The sequence below is a fragment of the Echinops telfairi genome, unplaced genomic scaffold, assembly GCF_000313985.2.
Source record: "Echinops telfairi isolate 266 unplaced genomic scaffold, ASM31398v2 ScPeMD7_7415;HRSCAF=8453, whole genome shotgun sequence".
NCBI classification, from domain to species: domain Eukaryota; kingdom Metazoa; phylum Chordata; class Mammalia; order Afrosoricida; family Tenrecidae; genus Echinops; species Echinops telfairi.
In genome coordinates this window covers 1,204,566-1,224,619 of record NW_022111315.1, presented here as the reverse complement: position 1 = coordinate 1,224,619, position 20,054 = coordinate 1,204,566, and the positions used below count along the sequence as shown (strand labels likewise).

The 20,054-nt window shown below is 37.5% G+C and overlaps 1 protein-coding gene across 1 annotated transcript in view; it reads left to right on the top strand.

The window, feature by feature from the left end:
* The window catches only part of KIF4A (kinesin family member 4A), a 187,159-nt gene that overhangs the window by 17,750 nt on the left and 149,355 nt on the right, over positions 1 to 20,054 (top strand). Inside the window, exons 3-7 of the mRNA XM_045296988.1 lie at positions 7,199 to 7,389; positions 9,667 to 9,759; positions 15,953 to 16,119; positions 16,359 to 16,453; positions 17,511 to 17,521. Of these exons, the coding sequence (XP_045152923.1) occupies positions 7,199 to 7,389; positions 9,667 to 9,759; positions 15,953 to 16,119; positions 16,359 to 16,453; positions 17,511 to 17,521 (557 nt within the window). The remainder of the gene's footprint in view (positions 1 to 7,198; positions 7,390 to 9,666; positions 9,760 to 15,952; positions 16,120 to 16,358; positions 16,454 to 17,510; positions 17,522 to 20,054) is intronic.

The window sequence follows — 20,054 nt, the reverse complement described above, 5'->3', positions numbered from 1 at the left end:
TTTTTTTTTATTTCAAGAGACTTTATTTTTAAAATGGGTCACAACACGAAGCCTTTGACCCACTCTGCCCCTGAGCAAGCTACAAATGCTTGCCTAGCAGCTGGGCATGCTCTTTAGTCGCATGTTTGAAAAGTAAATAGAAATGCATCCAAAACAAATACTCAAATAGTTTCCATAGGAACACAGGTAAGTGTGAGCCAATCTTCTAGCCTTCCTCATGCGGCTGTGCCAACCCTACTCTTGTAAAGATGGATCAAAACCAGCAGTCTTTAAGTTAAATGGTCCCCCAAATTCCTTAATTCAAACTAACCTTGCAGGTAATTTTGTTGTGTTTTTGATTGAGGTGTTTTTCTGTTTTATTTTGTTACTGTTGTGGGGTTTTTTTCTTTCATTTCTTGGTCTTGTTTTGCATGCTTTTCTGTATATGAAATCCAAATTCAAAAAACCAAACTCAGTTGTCATCTAGCTGATATTGACTCACAGTGACCCTGTAGGACAGGGTAGAACTGCATTTGTGAGTTTCCAAGAGTATGACTGTGTATGGGAGTAGAAAGTCCCATCTTTCTCCTGAGGAGTGGCTGGTGGTTTTGACCTTCGGATCTTGCTCATCACAGCCTGAAGAGTAACCACTATGCCACCAGAGCTCCTCAACAACCCTATAGAACAGAGTAAAACAGCCCCTACAATAGGTTTCCAAGACTGTAAATCTTTATAGGAGTACAAAGCCTCATCTTTCTCCTATGGAACAGCTGGTGGTTTCTAATTGCAGACCTTGTGCTTAGCATCTCAACTCAGAACACATGATGCCACCAGGGCTCTTTCCTATTAAGATGGCTAAGTTAAAAACAAAGCAAAGTAGAATAGAACACATGGTAAGGCTGTGTGGAAGTTGGATCTTTTATACATTGCTGGAAAATGGTACAACTGTTAGGAAAACTGTGGCAATTCCTTATAAAACTGAAAATGGAAAATACATCCTGTTAGGTACCATCAAATTGGGCCCGACTTAGGGCAATCTATGTACAACAGGATGAAACACTACCTGGTCCTGCTCTATACTCACAACGTTATTATGTTTGAACCCATTGTTGCAGCTACTGAGTCAATCCATCTCATTGAAGAACTTCCATTTTTTACCTGGCCCTTTTTTTTAACCAAGCATGATCTTTTTTAGGAACATGTCCCTCCTGATAACATGTCTAAAGTAAGTGAGACAAAGGCTCACTCACCATCCTTGCTCCTAATAAGCGTTCTGGCTGTGCTTCCTCCCAAACAGATTTGTTTGTCCTTCTGCCAGTGAATAGTCCTTTCCTTATCCTTTGCCAACTCAGTAATTCAAATACATCAATTCTCCTTCGGTCTTATTGTTTAAATTTTGCATGCACATGAGGCAATTAAAAATATCTTGGCTTGAGTCAGGTACACTGTAGTCCTCAAGGTAACATCCTTGCTTTTTAATATTTTAAAGGGGTCTTGTGCCGCAGATTTGCCCAATGCAATACATCATTTGATTTTTTGACTGCTGTTTCTAAGAATGTTGGAAAGTAGCATGAAGTCCTTGAAAAATTCAATGTTTTCTCCATTTAGCACAGTGTTATCTGTTAGTCCAGTTGTTAGGATTTGGGGTTATTTTCGTTTTCCATTGAGTTGTAATCCGTACTGGAGGCTATAGTCTTTGATCCTCATCAGTGAATGTTTCAAGTTGGCTTTCCTTACAGTGAGCATATTACAGGTCATTAATGAGGTTTTCTCCAATCCTGATGCCATGTTCTTTATATAGTTGAGCTTCTTAGATTATTTGCCTAGCATACAATTATATAAATATGGTGAAAGGACACAACCCTGATCACAGCTCTCCTTATTTTAAACCGTACAGCATTCCTTTTCGTTATTCTCTAACAACTGCTTCTTGTCTGTGTACAAATTCCATACAAGCACAATGAAATGTTCTAGACTTTCCATTCTTTGCATTATTACCCATAGTTTGTTATGTAAAATGCCTTTTGAACATAAGTAAGATGCCTTTTCTCAAAAAACTCATATTCACTACCATTGAGTTGATTCTGACTTATAGTGACCCTATTGGACAGTATAGAATTGACCCTAAAGGACAGTGTAGAACTGCCCTGGTGGGTTTCCAAGACTAACCTCCACAGGAGTAGAAAGTCTTGCTTTCTCCTGTGGAATGGCTTGTGGTTTCAAACTGCTGACTTTGTGGTAAACAGCCCAATGTGTAGCTCACTATGCCACCAGGGCTTTTCTGCGAAGCCAATAAAACACAGGTAAGCATCTTTCGGGTATTCTATGCTTTCACTCATGATTCATTTGACATCAGCAATGGCATCCTTCTTCTACATCCTTGTCTGAATCTGGCTTGGATTTCTTGTACTGCTGCAATTATTTTTTAATTATCTTCAGCAGAATTTAAATTGGATTGTGATATCATTGTTATTTTTCACTGATTTCTACTTCTGTTGGATCACTTTTATTTGGAATGGGCATAAATATGAATCTCTTCCAGTTGGTTGGCCAGGTAGCTGCCTTCCAAATTTCTTGACAGATTAGTGAGGGTTTCCAGTGCTGTATCAGCTTGAGACATTTAAAATCGTTTTCTGTTATTTCCTGTAGCTTGCTTTTAGCAGATGCTTTCAGTTCAACTTGGACTTCTTCCTTCACTACCATTGGTTCTTAATTGTATACTCCCTCTTGAAAAGACTGAATATTAACCAATTATTTTTGTTACAGTAACACTGTGTATTCCTTTCATCTTCTTTTAATGCTTTGCATCATTCAGTATTTTTTCAGTTATTCGCGTTGAGAAATGTTGAGCATGTTTTTCCTGCTTGGTTTCCAACTCTGGGTATTTGCACATCTTCTCAATTTGCTCTTTGAAATTTTCTGATCAGCTCTTTTACTTTATTTCTTCTAGTCACTTTAGCTGCTCTAAGTTCAAGAGCAAGTTTCAGAGTCTGTTCTGACATCCACTTTGGTCTTTTACTTCTTTCTTATCTTTTTAATGACCTTTTGCTTTTTTCATATATGATGTTATCCCAGAGCTCGTCTGGTCTTTGTTTATTAATGTTCAATGCATCACATCTGTTCTTGAGATGGCCTCAAAATTTAGATGGAATATACTAAAGGTGGGTACTCTGGCTTTCATGAACCTGTTTTAATTTTCTTCTGCTCCAACCTGAACTTGGATATGAACAATTGTTGATCTATTGGACATTCAGCCCCTGGCTTAGTTCTGACTGCTGATACTGAGCTTCTCTATAGCATTTTCTCACAGATGTAGTCAGTTTGATTTCTGTGTATTCTGTTTATTGATTTGGTGAGGTTCATGTGTATAGTCTGTTTATGGTGTTGAAAAAAGATATTTGGAAAGAAGAAGGTATTGGTTTTGAAAGATTCTATAAAAAGTACCATATGACCCAACAATTCCACTCCTAGTTAGATATATGCCCAAAATATTTGAAAGAAGAGACTCAAACGGGTACTTGTATACCAGTATTCCTTACATCACTATTTATAGTTGTGAAATAGTGGAAACAGCCTACTTGTCCGAATAAAAGTATTAACAGAATGTGGTATATACATGCTATAATATGTTGTTGTTAGGTGACATCAAGTTGGTTCCGACCCATAGCAACCCTATGCACAACAGAACAAAGCACTGCCGAGTCCTGTGCCATGTCACAATGTTTCCTATGATTGAGCCCTTGTAGCCACTGTGTCAATCCATCTTGTTGAGGGCCTTATTCTCGGTCATTGCCTTTCTACTTTCCTAAGCATGATGTCTTTCTCCAAGGACTGGTTTCTCCTGACAATGTACAAAGTATCTATGACGAAGTCTCCTCATCATTGCTTCTAAGGAGCAACTCTGGCCAAGACTTCTTCCAAGACAGATCAAGTTTGTCCTTTTGGCAGCCCATGGCACTTTTAGTATTCTTCTCCAGCACCACAATTCAAACTCATCAGTTATTCTGTCTTCTTTATTCATTGTCCAACTTTCACATGCATATGAGGCAATTGACAATACCATGGCTTGGGTCAGGTTTTACCCTAGTCCTCAAAGTAACACCCTTACTTTTCAGTACACCAAAGAGCTTTTGTGCAGCTGATCTATACCCAATGCAATGCTACAATATGGATGGTACTAAAAGACATGCTCAGGGAAGCAGGTAGTTACAAATAGACAAACATTGTTTGGTCTTGCTTATATTACAAAGATAAGAACAAACAGATGTATAGCAACTAAAGTTTATTAGTGGTTACCAGAGCTGGAAAGAGGAGCCCTGGTAGTGTAATGGTTATGTGTTGGACTGTGATCCACATGGTAGGTAGTTCGAAACCACCAGAAGCTCTGTGGGAGAAAGACTGAGCTTTCTATTCCCATAAAAAGTTATAGTCTTGGAAACCCACAGTAGAGCTCTGTGGGTCAGCATTTACTTGATAACAATGAACGAGGTGGGAAAGAATAAGAAATAGGGGCTTATTATTTATGGAGGAAGTACTGGCTTTTGGTTTATGGAAAAATCATATTGTATAAGGATAGAGTTTCAAAGGCAATTAATGTAATTGTCCTCAATAGACTATTCACCTATAAAAAGTTAAATTTTCAAAAGTTGTGTGAGATATTTATAACAACAAAAAAGGAGGAAAAGCAACTGATTACATACTAGGGGATACCCACACAAAATGGAATTTTTTCCCAAAGCGATGTATTTATTTTTTTTTACAAAACAATCTTATTGCCTTCAAAGTACTCTCCATTAAACATAATACATTTATCAAATTTCTGATTCCATTTTTGGAAACATTTTTCAAACTCATCTGTTTGGATGGCTGACAGCACCTCCCTCGTTTTTTTCTTTACCTCTTCTGCTTTGTCAAATCACTATCCTTTCATGTCCCTCTTCATTTGCAGAAACAAAAAGAAGTTGCATGGAGTGAGGTCAGATGAGTAAGGTGCATGGGGCAAGAGAGGCATGCTGTTTTTTGCCAAAACTGGCGCACTGAGATGGCTGCGTGAGCAGGTGCATTGTCATGGTGGCAAAGCCAATCTCTGTCTCCCTGCACCCTACCCCATCCTGCCATAAATCAGGCCTTTGTTGTGCTATCTTTTCAGAACCTCTAAATAGAAAGCTTGATTAACAGTCTGACCCGGTGGAACATACTACGAGTTGACATTTTAGTGGGTTTGTGAAGTTGGCAGACATCTAGAATGAGGTTTGTCATCAATGGACATTTCACATAGCACTGTCCTTGTAAGCTGTGTTCAACTTCATAACAGTTTCTGCAGCATTTTTCCCAGACAGGAAACAAAATTTGACAGCTGCATGCTGTTCTCTTAAATAGGCCATCACACACACAAAAAAGAGGTTCCAGCACAACCACTTTTACAAAAAAATTCACTGTACCCAGAGAGAAACTTCCTGGGTAATGCCACTGGGCGCACTAACTCAGAGTGAGTTGCTTGATGCTCACCTAGCAGGAACAAAATGCATATTATGAAAGCTCTGCCCAGCAGAGCCTTTTCCATTTTTATTTTTTGGGTACCCTCCTATAATGAAACATCTTAATAGAATTTGATTCTTTGGTATGGAGAGTCTGTTATGGTTTCTTGTAACATCCAGTTAATAGGCTTAATACTGTGTTTTAGTGCTCTTCTTCTAACTCCTAGTTGTTTAACAGTGCCTATGGTCTTTAAAACAAAAACTTGCAAATTGCTCTGTGAGGTATAGCACTTGATCTCTATATGTTTACAGCAGGGGTCAGCAAACTTTTGAGATGGAAAAGCCACTCCTGTCCCTCACCACAAGTTAAAAATTATTCAAGAGTCATAAATAAATTTAACAAACATGAAATCACCATTATCTGAAGAATATGCTTTAAAAATTTTATAAATGAAACTTTAATAGTTTTATTTTCATTTTCAATTTTATTCCAGAGCCACATATACGTACCGAAAGAGCCGCAGTTTGCTTACTTTTGGTCTGGAGCTTAGGTTCCCAAATTTATTTAGCCGACCGCCTCCTTTTCCAAGAAAAGAAATTTACTCAGAACTTCCTTAGCAATTTAAATCTTTTGTATTATAGCCCATAATCCAGAATAAAGTATATGTATCTACTTTCCAGCTCCCCTGGATCATTCCAGCCTACCCTGTCCTGGCAGCAGTATCACCCACATTGGAAAACTAATCTATAGCAACAGAGATCAAAGGAAAGATAGGAGGGGAAAATGCGATGTGTAACTAATTGCTTCTTTGAACCACTGCCCCCTTTGTCATGAGGGTAGAATAACTGGATGGTGCCCTGCTATTCCTACTTAACATTTTGATCAACGATATATATGCAAACCAACTTCAAGTTCTCATGGGAACCAGTATTTCTGGAGCAATAGAAGGTGGACAAACTCCTAAAACTATTGACTTGGGATCATCGTTAAACTTTAAACCAAAAATATACCCTATAGCAGTGGTTCTCAAGCTTCCTAATGCTGTGACCCCTTAATACAGTTCCTCATGGTGTGGTGACCCCGGAACCATGAAATGATTTTCGTTGCTATTTCGTAACTGTAATTTTGCTACTGTTATGAATTGGGCGACCCATATGAAAGGGTCGTTCAACCCCCAAAGGGGTCGCAACCAATAGGTTGAGAACCGCTGCCCTATAATCATCTTAAAACCAGACAGTAATTTAGCTTAACTAGTAAAGAATGTCTGCCATGAGCATTTTACTCCTGTAAGATGTATTTTAACGGGATGGGATTAGACTGACAGTAGCACATCAACAGATAAGAAATTGAAGGGGCAGTGGGTTTTGGGGGCAACCCAGAAGGAGGTGAGATTGGTTGCACAACGTGAAGAATGTAATCAGTGTCAATGAATTGGATATTTAGAAATGGTTGAATTGGTGTATATTCTTAACAACAATAACAAAAATAAATAAAAATAAGTCTTTTTAAAAAGAGGAGGAAAGAAACATTTTGCAGGTAGTATTTTTCTTCCTTATTTATTTTAAGTAATGTAACGTCATGGCACCTGCATAGCTTTTCTTTGTATCTGCTATTCCTAAGAGATTCTGTCTTAAGAATGCCTGGTCTCAATTTTGTTAGAAGAAATTGCTAAAGAAAAGAAAGTTATCGGTAGGGTGAAAATGCTTGAATACCACTACTTGTGTACCTTCTGTTTTGCTAGGATACAATGCAACTGTCTTGGCCTATGGGCAGACTGGCTCTGGGAAAACCTATTCAATGGGAGGTGCATACACAGCAGCACAAGAGAATGAACCGACAGTTGGAGTCATTCCAAGGGTAATACAACTCCTCTTCAGAGAAATTGATAAAAAAACTGACTTTGAATTTAGTCTGAAAGTGTCCTATTTGGAGGTAAGTTATTTTTCTTTATTTAAAATTCCAAATTATACTTGGATTTACAATTGTTTAATTAATTAATTAATTAACCAAAATAAGGATTTTCCTTTCATGTCTCCAATTAGTAAATGCAATTTTAGTGAATTACATTTTTTAAATTGTCGGGGAAAATCTACTGGCTCCCATCCAGTTCTTTCTTTGTTAGAATGTTTAATCTGATAGAGAAATTAGCATTGCCATATAAAAAGATAAAAGGAATTAAAAAATTCCAACTTGGCTTCAATTACTGATTCCCTGTAGAGTTTTCAGAGAAATATTTTATTTTTATTTTTTGTTTTGAGGCTTAAGTGCTAATTCTGCTTCATGAAGTATGTTAAAATTGGGTGAAATATTGAACTATGTAAGTGATAATAAGATGTGCTTATTCAACACATTTATTGAGCACCTACTGTGTGCCAGGCCCTGTTTTAAGTGTTTGGATATACTGTATTTGAGCCATGTTGAGGAACAGCTGCTAATTGAAAGGTGGACAGCTCGAACCCTTCCAGCTGCTCCACAGTAGAGTGACGTGGAAATCTCTTTCAGTGAAGATGTCAATGCCTTTCTGGGGTGGTTTGACTGAGTCAGAATCTGCTAGATGGCAGTGAGTTTGGGTTTGGCTTTTGGACTATATCATAGGTGAACAAAACAGATAAAAAGCCCTGCCCTTTTTGGAGTTTACATTTTAGTGTATATGAGTATACCAGGAGATTGGTTATTTATAACTTAGCTCAGGACATCAAAAACACATGTTTCAGGAATTTATGGCTTTAGGAACAATAGCTAATGAATTCCATAACAATGATAAGAGGAAAAAATGTTGGTAGTGACTTATATTTAAGGAGCAGTTAATTTATGCAATTTAAGCTTATAATTGAATCCTTCATTGTTGGATATTGGGATAAGGGTTATCGGTTTAATATCAAGATTCAACTTTCATATTTCATCACAATTAAAAATAGATTGACCTTAAATTTCTTGATTAGCCGTATTGTAGCCAGAGTAATAGAATGTAAAAATAACTCAGTAACGTGGTATGTTAAATAATGGCAAGAGCAATAGTAGCAAACAAACGTTTATTATATGTACTATATGCTGTTCTAAGCACTTGAAAGGTGTGGATGCTGCTGAACTAATTAGTTGTCACGTCTCCCTTCTGCTTCTCACTTCTATCCCCCACAGGAGCCCTGGTGGTTTAGTGGGTTATGTGTTAAGCTGCTAACTGCAAGTTCAGCGGCTGAACCTTCTGCCAGCTCAGGGCAGAAAGATGAGACTGTGTGCTCCCATAAAGATGTAAAGTCTCAGAAACTCAAAGAGGCAGTCTACTGTGATCTATTGAATTGCTATGAGTTGGAATTGACTTGATGGTGATGGATTTGGTTTGCTTTGATGTAGGTTTCCACCCCCCATTAAGGAACTATACTCTAGACATATAGTTCAATGACACTGGTTTTTGTCTTCAGATTGTATCATGTTCTTGCTCTCTCCCCACAGTGTTTTAGCCCCATTGACTTAGATATTATATATGTTTCCCAAAGTTCCATTCTTTTTCTTGACTTTGAAAACTTTATTTTGCTCCATAGTTCAGGGAGCTCACACTTGCAGATACAAACATACACAGCTAATACTGCTCAAAGCATGGGTTCTTGGACATCGAGAGGCACTAGAGTTTAAAAAAAGTTATTGTGAATAAACTGGAGAGTTTATATTTCAGACCACTAACTCTGCATTCAACAATTCAAACCACTGATCAATCTTTGCCCTGTATTCTATCCCATCCCCATTCCCCTGATTTCTCTTCTTCCTCTTACGGATCTCAGTCCTCCCTTTCACCCAAGCCACAACCTTCTAGTGTGTTGCTTCATCTTCCCATTCTTGTCCTTCCTCCTTTGAGAACCTTCAAAGTGTGTTCCCTTTGATATGCAAGTCTTTGTCATGGTTTTTATCCTTATAGTAGGGGTCTCCTACAAGATTTGTCCATTTGTGATTGATTAGCGCCATCAACAGAGTGCTCTCCAGGTCCTTCCATGTCATGAGGTACATGACATGGTACAGTTTCATCATTGTTTTTGCCAATACAGAGTATTCTATTGTCTGTATGCGCCAAAGTTTCTTTACCTTCTTTTCCTACTGATGGGCATTTGGGCTGTTTCCAACTTCTTGTTACTGTGAACGGTACTGCAGTGAACATGGGAGTGAATATGTCTATTCATTGTTAACATGTTTTTACCTTTTTATTCTCAACAATACCAGATCTATAATGAAGAAATTTTGGATCTTCTATGTGCATCTCGTGAAAAAGCCTCTTCAATAAATGTACGAGAAGACCCTAAAGAAGGCATAAAGGTGAGTTTGTCTCTCATTTGTGTTGTTTAAAAATGTTAAAGATATTAAACTTCACAACCCTTTTATTTGTCACGATGGTTTTTAATGACTACTAACATCTCAGTGGTTAAAGCACTCAGATGCTAACATATAGATCAGTAGTTTGAACCTAGCAATTGTTCCACTAGAGAAAGATGTAGGAATCTGAATCTGTAAAAATGTGCAGCCTTGGAAACACTAGGTTGTTTTCCTTTGCCCTACTGGGACCCTATGAGTAGGAATCAACTCGATAGCAATGAGTTACTTAATTCCCTTTATTACGCTAGAATTCTTATATTCTTGTGGTAAAGGAACGTGCTTATGTTCAGTTTTATCACCCTCCTGTTACTTCTTGAGTGAATGCTAACATCATTGAAGTATGTGTTAATATTTACAGAGTTCTAAGGCTGGACCCCCCAATATTGTAGTCACTAGCCACAAATCATGTTTTAATTTTAGATTAATTAAATGTAAAATTCAGTTCCTTAGCTGCATAGGTATATAGCAAGTGCTCAATATCCACAAATGGTTAATATATTGGACAGAGTAGACATAGAAGATATCCAGGCTGACAAACTTATCATAAATTAATTGTAACAGACATCGTGCTAGGCTCTGGGACATATTTAAAACGTGAAATGCTAAATAATATAAAACATTTTAAATTCATAAGTGCTTTAGAAGAAAACATATCATTTATTTAAGAGGCTTCTGTCACATGGTAGAAAGAAAAGCTGGAGTTGAATAGAACATTTGAGGCAAGTCACTGAAGTTCTTAATCTTTACAAGTCAACAGTCTGGATTTTAGTCTGAGAGGCTGTCCTATACTTTTCTCAACAATGTTTTAAATTCTATATCTTAGCTAAATTAATGATTCTGTTAATAGAATATGCTCCATGGGGATGATTTATAATATTCTCCAATAAAATCATAATGATATTTCCACAATAGACCTTAGATTTATGAATGGATTTTGAGTTTTCACTTAATCCTAGCCCTAATCTAAGAACAACTAGTTCTTATGATGTGGCCCTACACAATACTTGCCTTCGTGAAGAGATCACTGAAGATAAGGGTGCTATAGCAAAGTGTTGTGAAGAAATCTGATGGAGCCTGGCTATAATAAAAGAAAAGCATCTGGGATTTTATAGGCTTGTCTTCAAATAAGCAGCTGTCTAAGGGTGGTGTCAGCTAAGTCCACATTGAAGAAGCACACCAGCCTGTGTGATCCAAGACCAGAGAACAGAAAGGTACTAGACCTTAAATTCTGAGTATCCAGTTTACAGAAGGCTGTGTTCCAACATGCATTAAGCTTCTGGTGAATCCTTTCTGACCATTGACCACGATGTGAATAACTTTGCTGTCAGACAGAGTGCATTGGAAAGTGGATTAATGCAGGTGTACTTAAGTTATAATTTAACACCTTATCATTGTTCTCCCTTTTGATTCATTTTAAATTTGTTCTAGATTTTATTATTTTCTGTTTGATATTTCTCCTGTTTTATTATTGTTTGGGGGGGGAGGGGCAGGGGGAGTTGGTATTATTTTCTTTATATGAAATATTGGGTAGGTAAATCAATAAATGTTCTAAAATTGATTATGCTGATAATTGCACACCCTTTTAAATATGTTTAGACCATTGGATTATATGATATGTGAATTATATGGCATTAAAACTTAAATAAGGAAATAAATACATTTTAAAAAATTGAGGTGAGGTTGGGAGTGTCATGGGAATGGGCCTAATCCAGAAGCCAGTGTTAAAATAGGCAGAAGTTATGTTTAGCACCAGGTTGAGTACATGCACTTTTTATTTATTGACATGCTTGGGTTCCAAAGACCAGGTTGCCATGTGAAAATTATCATTAAGTGAAATGTAGGATGATCACATTAGATCATAAAATGGAATATGACTATACATAATTCCCAAATTACATAATAAATGACTGCCAAATCGTATTGTTACATAACTATCAAACCGCTGAGAATCTTGCCCCAGCCAAGATAACACATAACCATCACAACCAGTGTTACTCTCATCATACACCTCAGTATCTGTTACTGCTAGACATTGACGTGCGAAATAGTTGGATAGTGAATTTTTTACTATCATCAATAAGCAACAAATAAGTGTATTCAGGAGTGGGAGAGTCATAGTCTGGAATTGGGTGAAAGTAAATAATATCCTACCCACATTTCTCCCCTTTCACCTTCCCTCTGCCCAAAGGAAGAAGGCCAATTAAAGTATTGGTGTATGGGTAGAGGGCAGGCACATATGCTTCTGAATTTTTTTTCTTAATGGGTCATTATTTTGTTAGCCAAGTGCTAAAGTAAGGCTTGAAGAAACAAACCTATTTTGAAAGTCTGGTAAGCTTAGAATATGGGAAGATAGTTTGAATGCTGGAATCCAAGTATAAGCTGACCGGAATATCAGCTGAGGCACCTAATTTTACCACAAAAACTACATTAAAAATGTGCTGAAAAACTCGGTTTATACACGAGTATACACGGTAAGTAACTTGGGCAAAGTGCATGCTATCTCCAGGAAGAATATTAGTACTAAGTCAGCTCTTGACCCTGCTCTCAAATGGTTTATATGTGTCATACTATGGGTTTAATTCCTAAGCATGTGTTTGACTTGAAATTTGCAAGTGCAAAAAAGTGTGTTTTCTGACTCAGATTGGAATGGGTAAGGACAGTTTGTAAACACTCCTCAAGTGGAGTAGATTAGATTTCAGTAAGTAGAGAAAAGAAGGATGGGCATTCTAGTAGTAAAGGGTAACTTAAGCACAAATGCAGAAAATGTGGTCATGGGCATAAGACTAGAGCATTCTAACTGCACTGGAGAATTTGGGTTGGGAATTAATAAGAGATATGCTAGGACCAAATTATTAAACCAGGCTAAAGAATATAGCTTCTATCCCTGTGAACAGTATATAAACCATTTAGTACATCTGAATGAAAGATTGTCATACCAACTTTTTATCTTAATATGTTAGCGCCAGGTCAGAATAGTATCTTAGCATCTCATTATCTAGCTCTGGGCCTACTAAAACAAGAAACAAACAAACCAAAAACCCAAACCCATGCCACTGAGTTGATTCCAACACAATCTAACCTTATATAGAGAGTTTCCAAGACTGTAAATCTTATTTTTTAAGTGGTATTTGTTCTTTTTTATTTTTCAAACCATTTTATAATGACATAATCCAGACATCATAACATTCAATAGTTCAGTCATATCAATAAGTGTTATATAATTGCTACCACAATCAGTTTCAAAACACTTTCTTCCTTGAACAACTTGATATTAGCTCCCCATTACCCTCCTCTTCCCTGCTATATCCCCCAGGAACCCTTAATCTAGCTGTTGTCTCTAGATTCACCCATCCTGGGTTTCATATATTGAAAACTATAGAAGTATATATATATACATAAATTTTTTTTAGAAATATATATTTTTTAAAGTGTGAAGAAGGCTACCAACAGTAACAAAACAGAGATAAACCCGTTTGAAAAAAAACAACAACACCCAATTAGAGCAGCCAGTCCACAGATAGGACCACATGGCCAGCCCCACTATGAGACATGACGCCCCTCACTGACCCATGGCCCTACAGGGGACAACACCGGAGACACTGTGAAAATTGCACCCGATCTGATCCCACCACACCGAGACAAAACACTAAGGGGTGCAACAGAACAGCAAGGGAATGGAGTGGCGAGGTCCCCAGGGAATGCTGAAGGAAGACTTTGGGGCCAGGCTGTGGTACCTCAACAGACTGGACTGGAAAATATTCCTAAAGTCCAACAAAAAAATCCTTGAACTAACTACCAAAAAAAAGGGAAAAAATAACAACAGAAAAGATTAAAAACCAGATGAAGCTCAAAGTGTGTAAAAGGAGATATGAAATGATATGGTTTCAACCATTCAGATTTATCATTTTCATCTTCTATAATTGTCTCTACAATACTCTGTCTGATAACCAGGCTATTCCCATCTCTCAATTATAGTCAGAGGGAAATCACTGGAAGCTAATTTCATTTGTAGCAAATGTATTTTGAGCTTCCACTGTCATCCATAGCCTTCTGCAAACCAGAATTTCTCAATTTAAGCTTTTATACATTCCCTCCAGATTTGGATGATATTATTTACAATCCTTGGATAACACATATTGGTGTGTTCTTCCATAGTTGATGAAAATCTTTATGGGAACAGAGAGCCTCTATTTCCTGAAGAGCAACTAGTGTTTGGATGTCCAATCTTGTGGTTAGCAGCCCAATACCTAACCCACAGTGTTACCAGGATTCCTTACTAATTTGGTGTTATATTAGGAAGCAGAATTTTAGAAAGATTGAACAGAAATGGCTTGAAAAAGAGAAAAAGTAGGGTGAGGAAAACCCATTGGGGAAACTTGCCTCATTTTTCAGACTTGAAAAAATATGAAACTAGGCAAATAGATGTGTTGGGGGGAAAGGAAGCAGTACAATTGAAAGAATGATAAGGAGGTGGTGATGGGTGGGATATAGAGGAATGGGAGAAGTTGAATGCAAATCTAAGGTTTAAGAATAGAGTTATTTTTAATAGAAATGGGGAAGTGTTCAAAAGAATGTTGGTGGAAGGAAGATTATTTTTACTTATAATTTATTAATTTCAAAGGGTAAGTAGCAGGAAGTTAGGACTAGAAGTTAGGGTAACAAATGTAAGTTAGGAATTATGGAGCAATAAAATCATAGCATATTGAGCCTGGCTAGAAAGGAGTTATTAATCTAGTCAAGAGATTTTGATGTATACAGATTATTGTGGGTAGCTACTCTACCAAGCCTAGAACCTTGTTTTGGCTTCTCAATCCAGTGGAAACTGTCTTGCTATTTCCTGTAGTGAAAATGAGTTATAAGATGAATCAATGCTATAGGTAGGAGGGTGGGATTAATAGAGGAGAAAGTATTAAGAGAGATACTACAGCCATTTGTATTACCCTTGGTATCATGAGGCCAAAGTCTACCTAAACTGGGGACTCCCTTGAAGCCCTGTATTTGTTGCTACCCTAAAAATAGAGATATTTTCCAGCTCCAGTAATGACTGGTATCCTTGTTTCCATAAGGAGGAATCTCATTCAATACCACCGAGTCAATGCTGACTCGGTGACTCACTGTGTATTACCAAGGATTTTACAGGAGTAGAAAGCCCCATCTTTTTCCTGTGGAGCTGCTAGTAGCTTTGAACTACCAGCTGTGTGGATCACAGCCCAATGCTAACCACTATACCACCAGGGCTCCATATAGGAAGTATTAGAGATTGATTTCCATTGATCTTCATAGAGTTGCTAATTTAACAGTCCTCATTCCATGAGATTCAGATTTCTTGAAATTCCGAGTGGAATCCTAAGGCATTGGTTTCTTTTACTCACTAATCCCTGATATTTCTTTTTTTTAAATCATTTTATTAGGGGCTCATACAACTCTTATCACAATCCATACATACATCAATTGTGTAAAGCGCATTTGTACATTCATTACCCTCATCATTCTCAAAACATTTCCTCTCCACTTAAGCCCCCGGCATTAGGTCCTCATTTTCCCCTCCCTCATGAGCCCTTGATAATTTATAAATTATTATTTTGTCATATCTTGCCCTGTCCAACGTCTCCGTTCATCCACTTTTCTGTTGTCCTTGTAATCGGTTCCCTCTTTCCAACCCATTCTCCCTCTACCCTCCCAGTATCACCACTCACACCACTGGTCCTGTAGGGCTCATCCGCCCAGGATTCCCTGTATTTCCAGTTCCTATCTGTACCACTGTACATCATCTGGTCTAGCCAGACTTGCAAGGTAGAATTCATATCATGATAGTGGGAGCGGGGAGGAAACATATAGGAACTAGAGAAAAGTTGTATTTTTCATCATTGCTATATCGCCCCCTGACTGGCTCGTCTCCTCCCTGAGACCCCTCTGCAAGGGGGTCTCCAGTGGCCTGCTAATGGGCTTTGGGTCTCCATTCCGCACTCCCCCCATCATTCACTATGGTAAGATTTTTTGTTCTGATGATGCCTTGTACCTGATCCCTTCGACACCTCGTGATCGCATAGGCTGGTGTGCTTCTTCCATGTGGGCTTCTAATCAAGTATTTGAAGTGTGGATCATACAGAAATCTTCTGTCTCTAATCTGAATTAGATTGTGGGCCTCACCGAGAAGACTGTTTTAGTTGCACTGGATACTGTTTCCTGTTTGGAGCAGGGCAACAATTGTAGGACTGTGGCCTCCACAGCTATGAATTCTCAGTCATCCCGCTCTCATGCCATCTTTACAATTTCCATAGAGCAAAGAAAGAAAAGTGACAAGTAAGTTGCAATTTAAAGAATCAAGACTTTTCATTTTCTACTAAAGTCAAATGTTAGGCTGCTTCTCTCATCAACTGATTTGACAAATCATCAGTCATTATTGCTCTATAATCATTTTGCATCAATGGAATCATATTGAATAACTTAAAAGAAAACAAGAGCTAGCAAGTTATTTTTTAAATTGAGCCACTCTAAAGCTTGTTTCCTATTCTCACTTGTATCTTCTGTTATTATCATAGGAATACCAGCTTTCGCTCCAAGCTGCATCTTGTTGATCTTGCTGGATCAGAAAGGCAGAAAAAAACAAAGGCTGAAGGAGATCGTCTAAAAGAGGGTGAGAGAGTAATTAAGGCCAGAGATGTAGATCAAAAACCTTTAATACTCTTATTAAATGTCTTGGCTCGCATGTTTCCAATCACATTCTAATAGTGGCTACAATTCAAGTTTGAGGCTGGTTTCCACAAAGTGAAAAACTATTTCTTTCCCTCGCACTCGTTCTCTAATTCACATATGAGATTTGAGTCTGGCCCTTGGTTTGATTTCATCTGGCAAGTTTTAGTTTTGTTTTATCCCCAACTACGTATAATCAAAACCAGTATCTTTATTTCTTCATCTCAAGTAGTCACTATCCCTTTCAGTTGTTGTCACTTGGTCAGCATGATTTTCATATCTTCATTCAAGTTGTTAGTCATCAATAATGAATGAAACTCCTAAGGCTAGAACCCCATGGTGTATGCTGTTAGGAACTTTAATCTGGCATGATAGTTATCTGGTAATTTGCATGTTTTAGGAATGGTCCAACAAGCAACTATTAACAGTATCTAATAAGAATTAACATCCAGCTCATAATCCTCAATTTTGTTCTTAAAGGTTTCATAAAAGGTTTTGTCAAATGCCTTGCTATAGTCCAGATGTATAATGTCTACTATATTTCTCAGAGCTACTAGCTTAATAAAGGCCCAAAAAGGAAATGATGCTTAATTTAAAGTTACTTTTTCTTAGTGAATTCCAGCTGACTTCAAGTGTTCGATTTATATCAAATTTTGGAAACTAATTCTTACCCTTTTTTGAACATCAAAATTATGTCTGCTCAGTCCTTTGAAACATTCTTCTCCATAATTGTTTAAAGGTTTTATTTACCCCTACTCATACTGGGTTTTAGTTTCCTCCTCAGAAGGCCGAAGCAAAAATTGTAATTGAGAAACTTTGTCTTTATTGTTTGTCATTATTATACTCCTGGCACAGGAGTATGCATAGCATATCACACATCAATTACACAGTTTCTATATGTATAATTTTATGAAATTGATTACATTCTTTAAATTTTGTAACCATTCTCACCTTCTTTTTCTGAGTTGTTCATCCTTCATTAACATGAACTAACACCCAAGGTTTTAATATAGTTTCCAGCTGCTGTTGTTAATTTGATTTTATATATAGATAATTCTTAAAATGTATAATGCTTAAGGCTTACATTTTTTTACTAGTTAAGCTAAACTACTGTTTGGTTTTAAGAAGATTTCAGGGAAATTTTTTTGTTTGTTTAAGGTTTAATAATCTCAGATTATAGTTTTAGAGGTTCATCCATCCTTTGTGGCTTCAGAATCCATGAACCTCATTCAGTTTTTTATAGTAGATATTCCCTTTTTGTTATAAATCCAAATATTTAAAAGTGCCCTTTCTGTTTTCCCTACCACTTCTTTGTCAGTTTGTTATACTGTGGTGGCTTGCGTGGTGCTCTGATACTGGAAGCTGTGTCACTGGTATTTCAAATACCAGCAGGGACACCCAGAGTGAACAGGTTTCAGCAGAGCTTCCAGAAAAGCAACAGACTATGAAGAAGGAATAGGTTGTACACTTTGGAAGAATTAGTCACTGAAAACCTTATGAATAATATCGGAACATTGTCTGATACCACACACCTCGTGAATTAGCTACAATATGGTCAGAGATACTGTGAGAACATAAGCCCCACAGGTGAAGGCCCTCAAAGTATGAGAGAAAGAGCCGACTTTTCAAAGTCGACTCAACTATAATGATGTGGATGGAGTGAAGCCTTTGGAGTGAAGTTTTTGAGACCTTCATTTGCTGATGGGGCACCACTCTAAATGAGAAGAAACACCTGCAAACATCTATTAATAATGGGGACTTGGAACGTATGAAGTATGACTCAAACAAAATTTAAAGTCTTCAAAAAAGCAATGGAAAGTGTAATGGTGAGCTGAAATGGACTTGAATTATACTGCTGTCTATGATAGAACAATGTCTATCTGCTTACAAGGAAATCCAATCACTGCAACCATTATTCAAATGACTGCACCAACCACTTAAGTTTGTTGTTGTTGGTAGATGCTGTAGAGTTGGTTCTGACTCATAGTGACTATATATACAACAGAAAAATAACATTGTCTCATCTTATACCATCTTCACAGTTGTTATGTTTGAGCCCCCTGTCAATCCATCTTGTCAAGGGTCTTCCTCTTTTTCTCTGACTCCATTACCAAGTATGTTGTTCTTTTCCATGGAGTGGTATCCAGATAACATATCCAAAGGACTTGAGACAAAGTCTCACCATCCTTGTTTCTAAGGGACAGTCTGGATTTACTTTTTCCAAGACAGATGTGTTTGTTCTTTAGACAGTCTGTGGTACTTTCAATATTCTTTGCCAGCACTGTAATTCAAATGCATTGATTCATCTTCAGCTTTCCTCATTCAATGCCCAACTTTCACATTCATTTGCTCACTCCCATTGAGTTGATTCTGGCTTATAGTGACTAAATAGGACAAGGTAGAACTGGAAATGGAAAACCTTGTCTTTGTTCTGAGGAATGTCTAGTGGTTTTGAACTGCTGACCTTGTGGTTAGTAGCCCAAAATAGCCACTATACCACCATGTTTCAGTGCTTAAGGACCTGCACAAGGCAATGAACCAAGATGATGCAGGGCTTTGTGGTGGGCGGGCTTTACTTCCTTCAGGGCAGCTTTGGAGACAGGAACCGGGCATATGCGTGAGCTCCCATGGCTAACATTTCGGAAGCATACAAGGAACAACGACAACAAAAGTAGTTGCATCAGGCACACCTTCGTCTTCAAAGTAGCTGCTTTGCTTTTCAACATTTTACAGAGGTCATGTATAATAGATTTGCCCAATGCAATGCATCATTTGCTCTCCTAACTGCAGCTTCCATGAGCATTGATTGTGGATTCAAGCAAAACAAAATCCTTGAAAATTTCAATTTTCTATTTATCACAATATTAGGTACTGGTCCAGTGTGAGGATTTTGGTTTTCTTATACTGAGTTATAATCTATATGAAAGACTGTAATAACAATTGATGTGTGTATGGATTGGGATAACAGTTGTATGAGCCCCTAATAAAATGTTAAAAAAGAAAAAAAAAAGAAAGACTGTAATAAAAAAAGGCTGTAATCCTTGAACTTCATCATCAAGTGCTTCCAATTCTTATTTTCAGCAAGCAAGGTGGTGTCATTTGCATATAATGGGTTGTTAATAAACCTTCCTCCAATCCTGATACTACATTCTTCTTCATATATTCCAGCTTCTCTGATTATTTGCTCAACATACAGATTAAATATGTATGGTTGGAATATAAACCCTGACACACACCTTTCTTGATTTTAAACCATACAGTATTCCCTGTTCTGTTCACACAACTGCCTCTTGTTCCATGTACAAGTTCCACATGAACACAAATCTACTGGAATTCCCATTCTCAAGACTACCCATAATTTGTTATGGTCCACATAGTCTGATGCCTTTTCATAGTCAACAAAATGCATGTAAACATTTTCCTCTGCTTTTAACCAAGATCTGTCTGGCAGCAGCAATGAGATCTTGTTCCATGTCCTCTTCGGAAACCTACCTGAACCTGTGTGGCAACTCCAGTCAAGGTACTGCTGAAATCATTGTTAGATG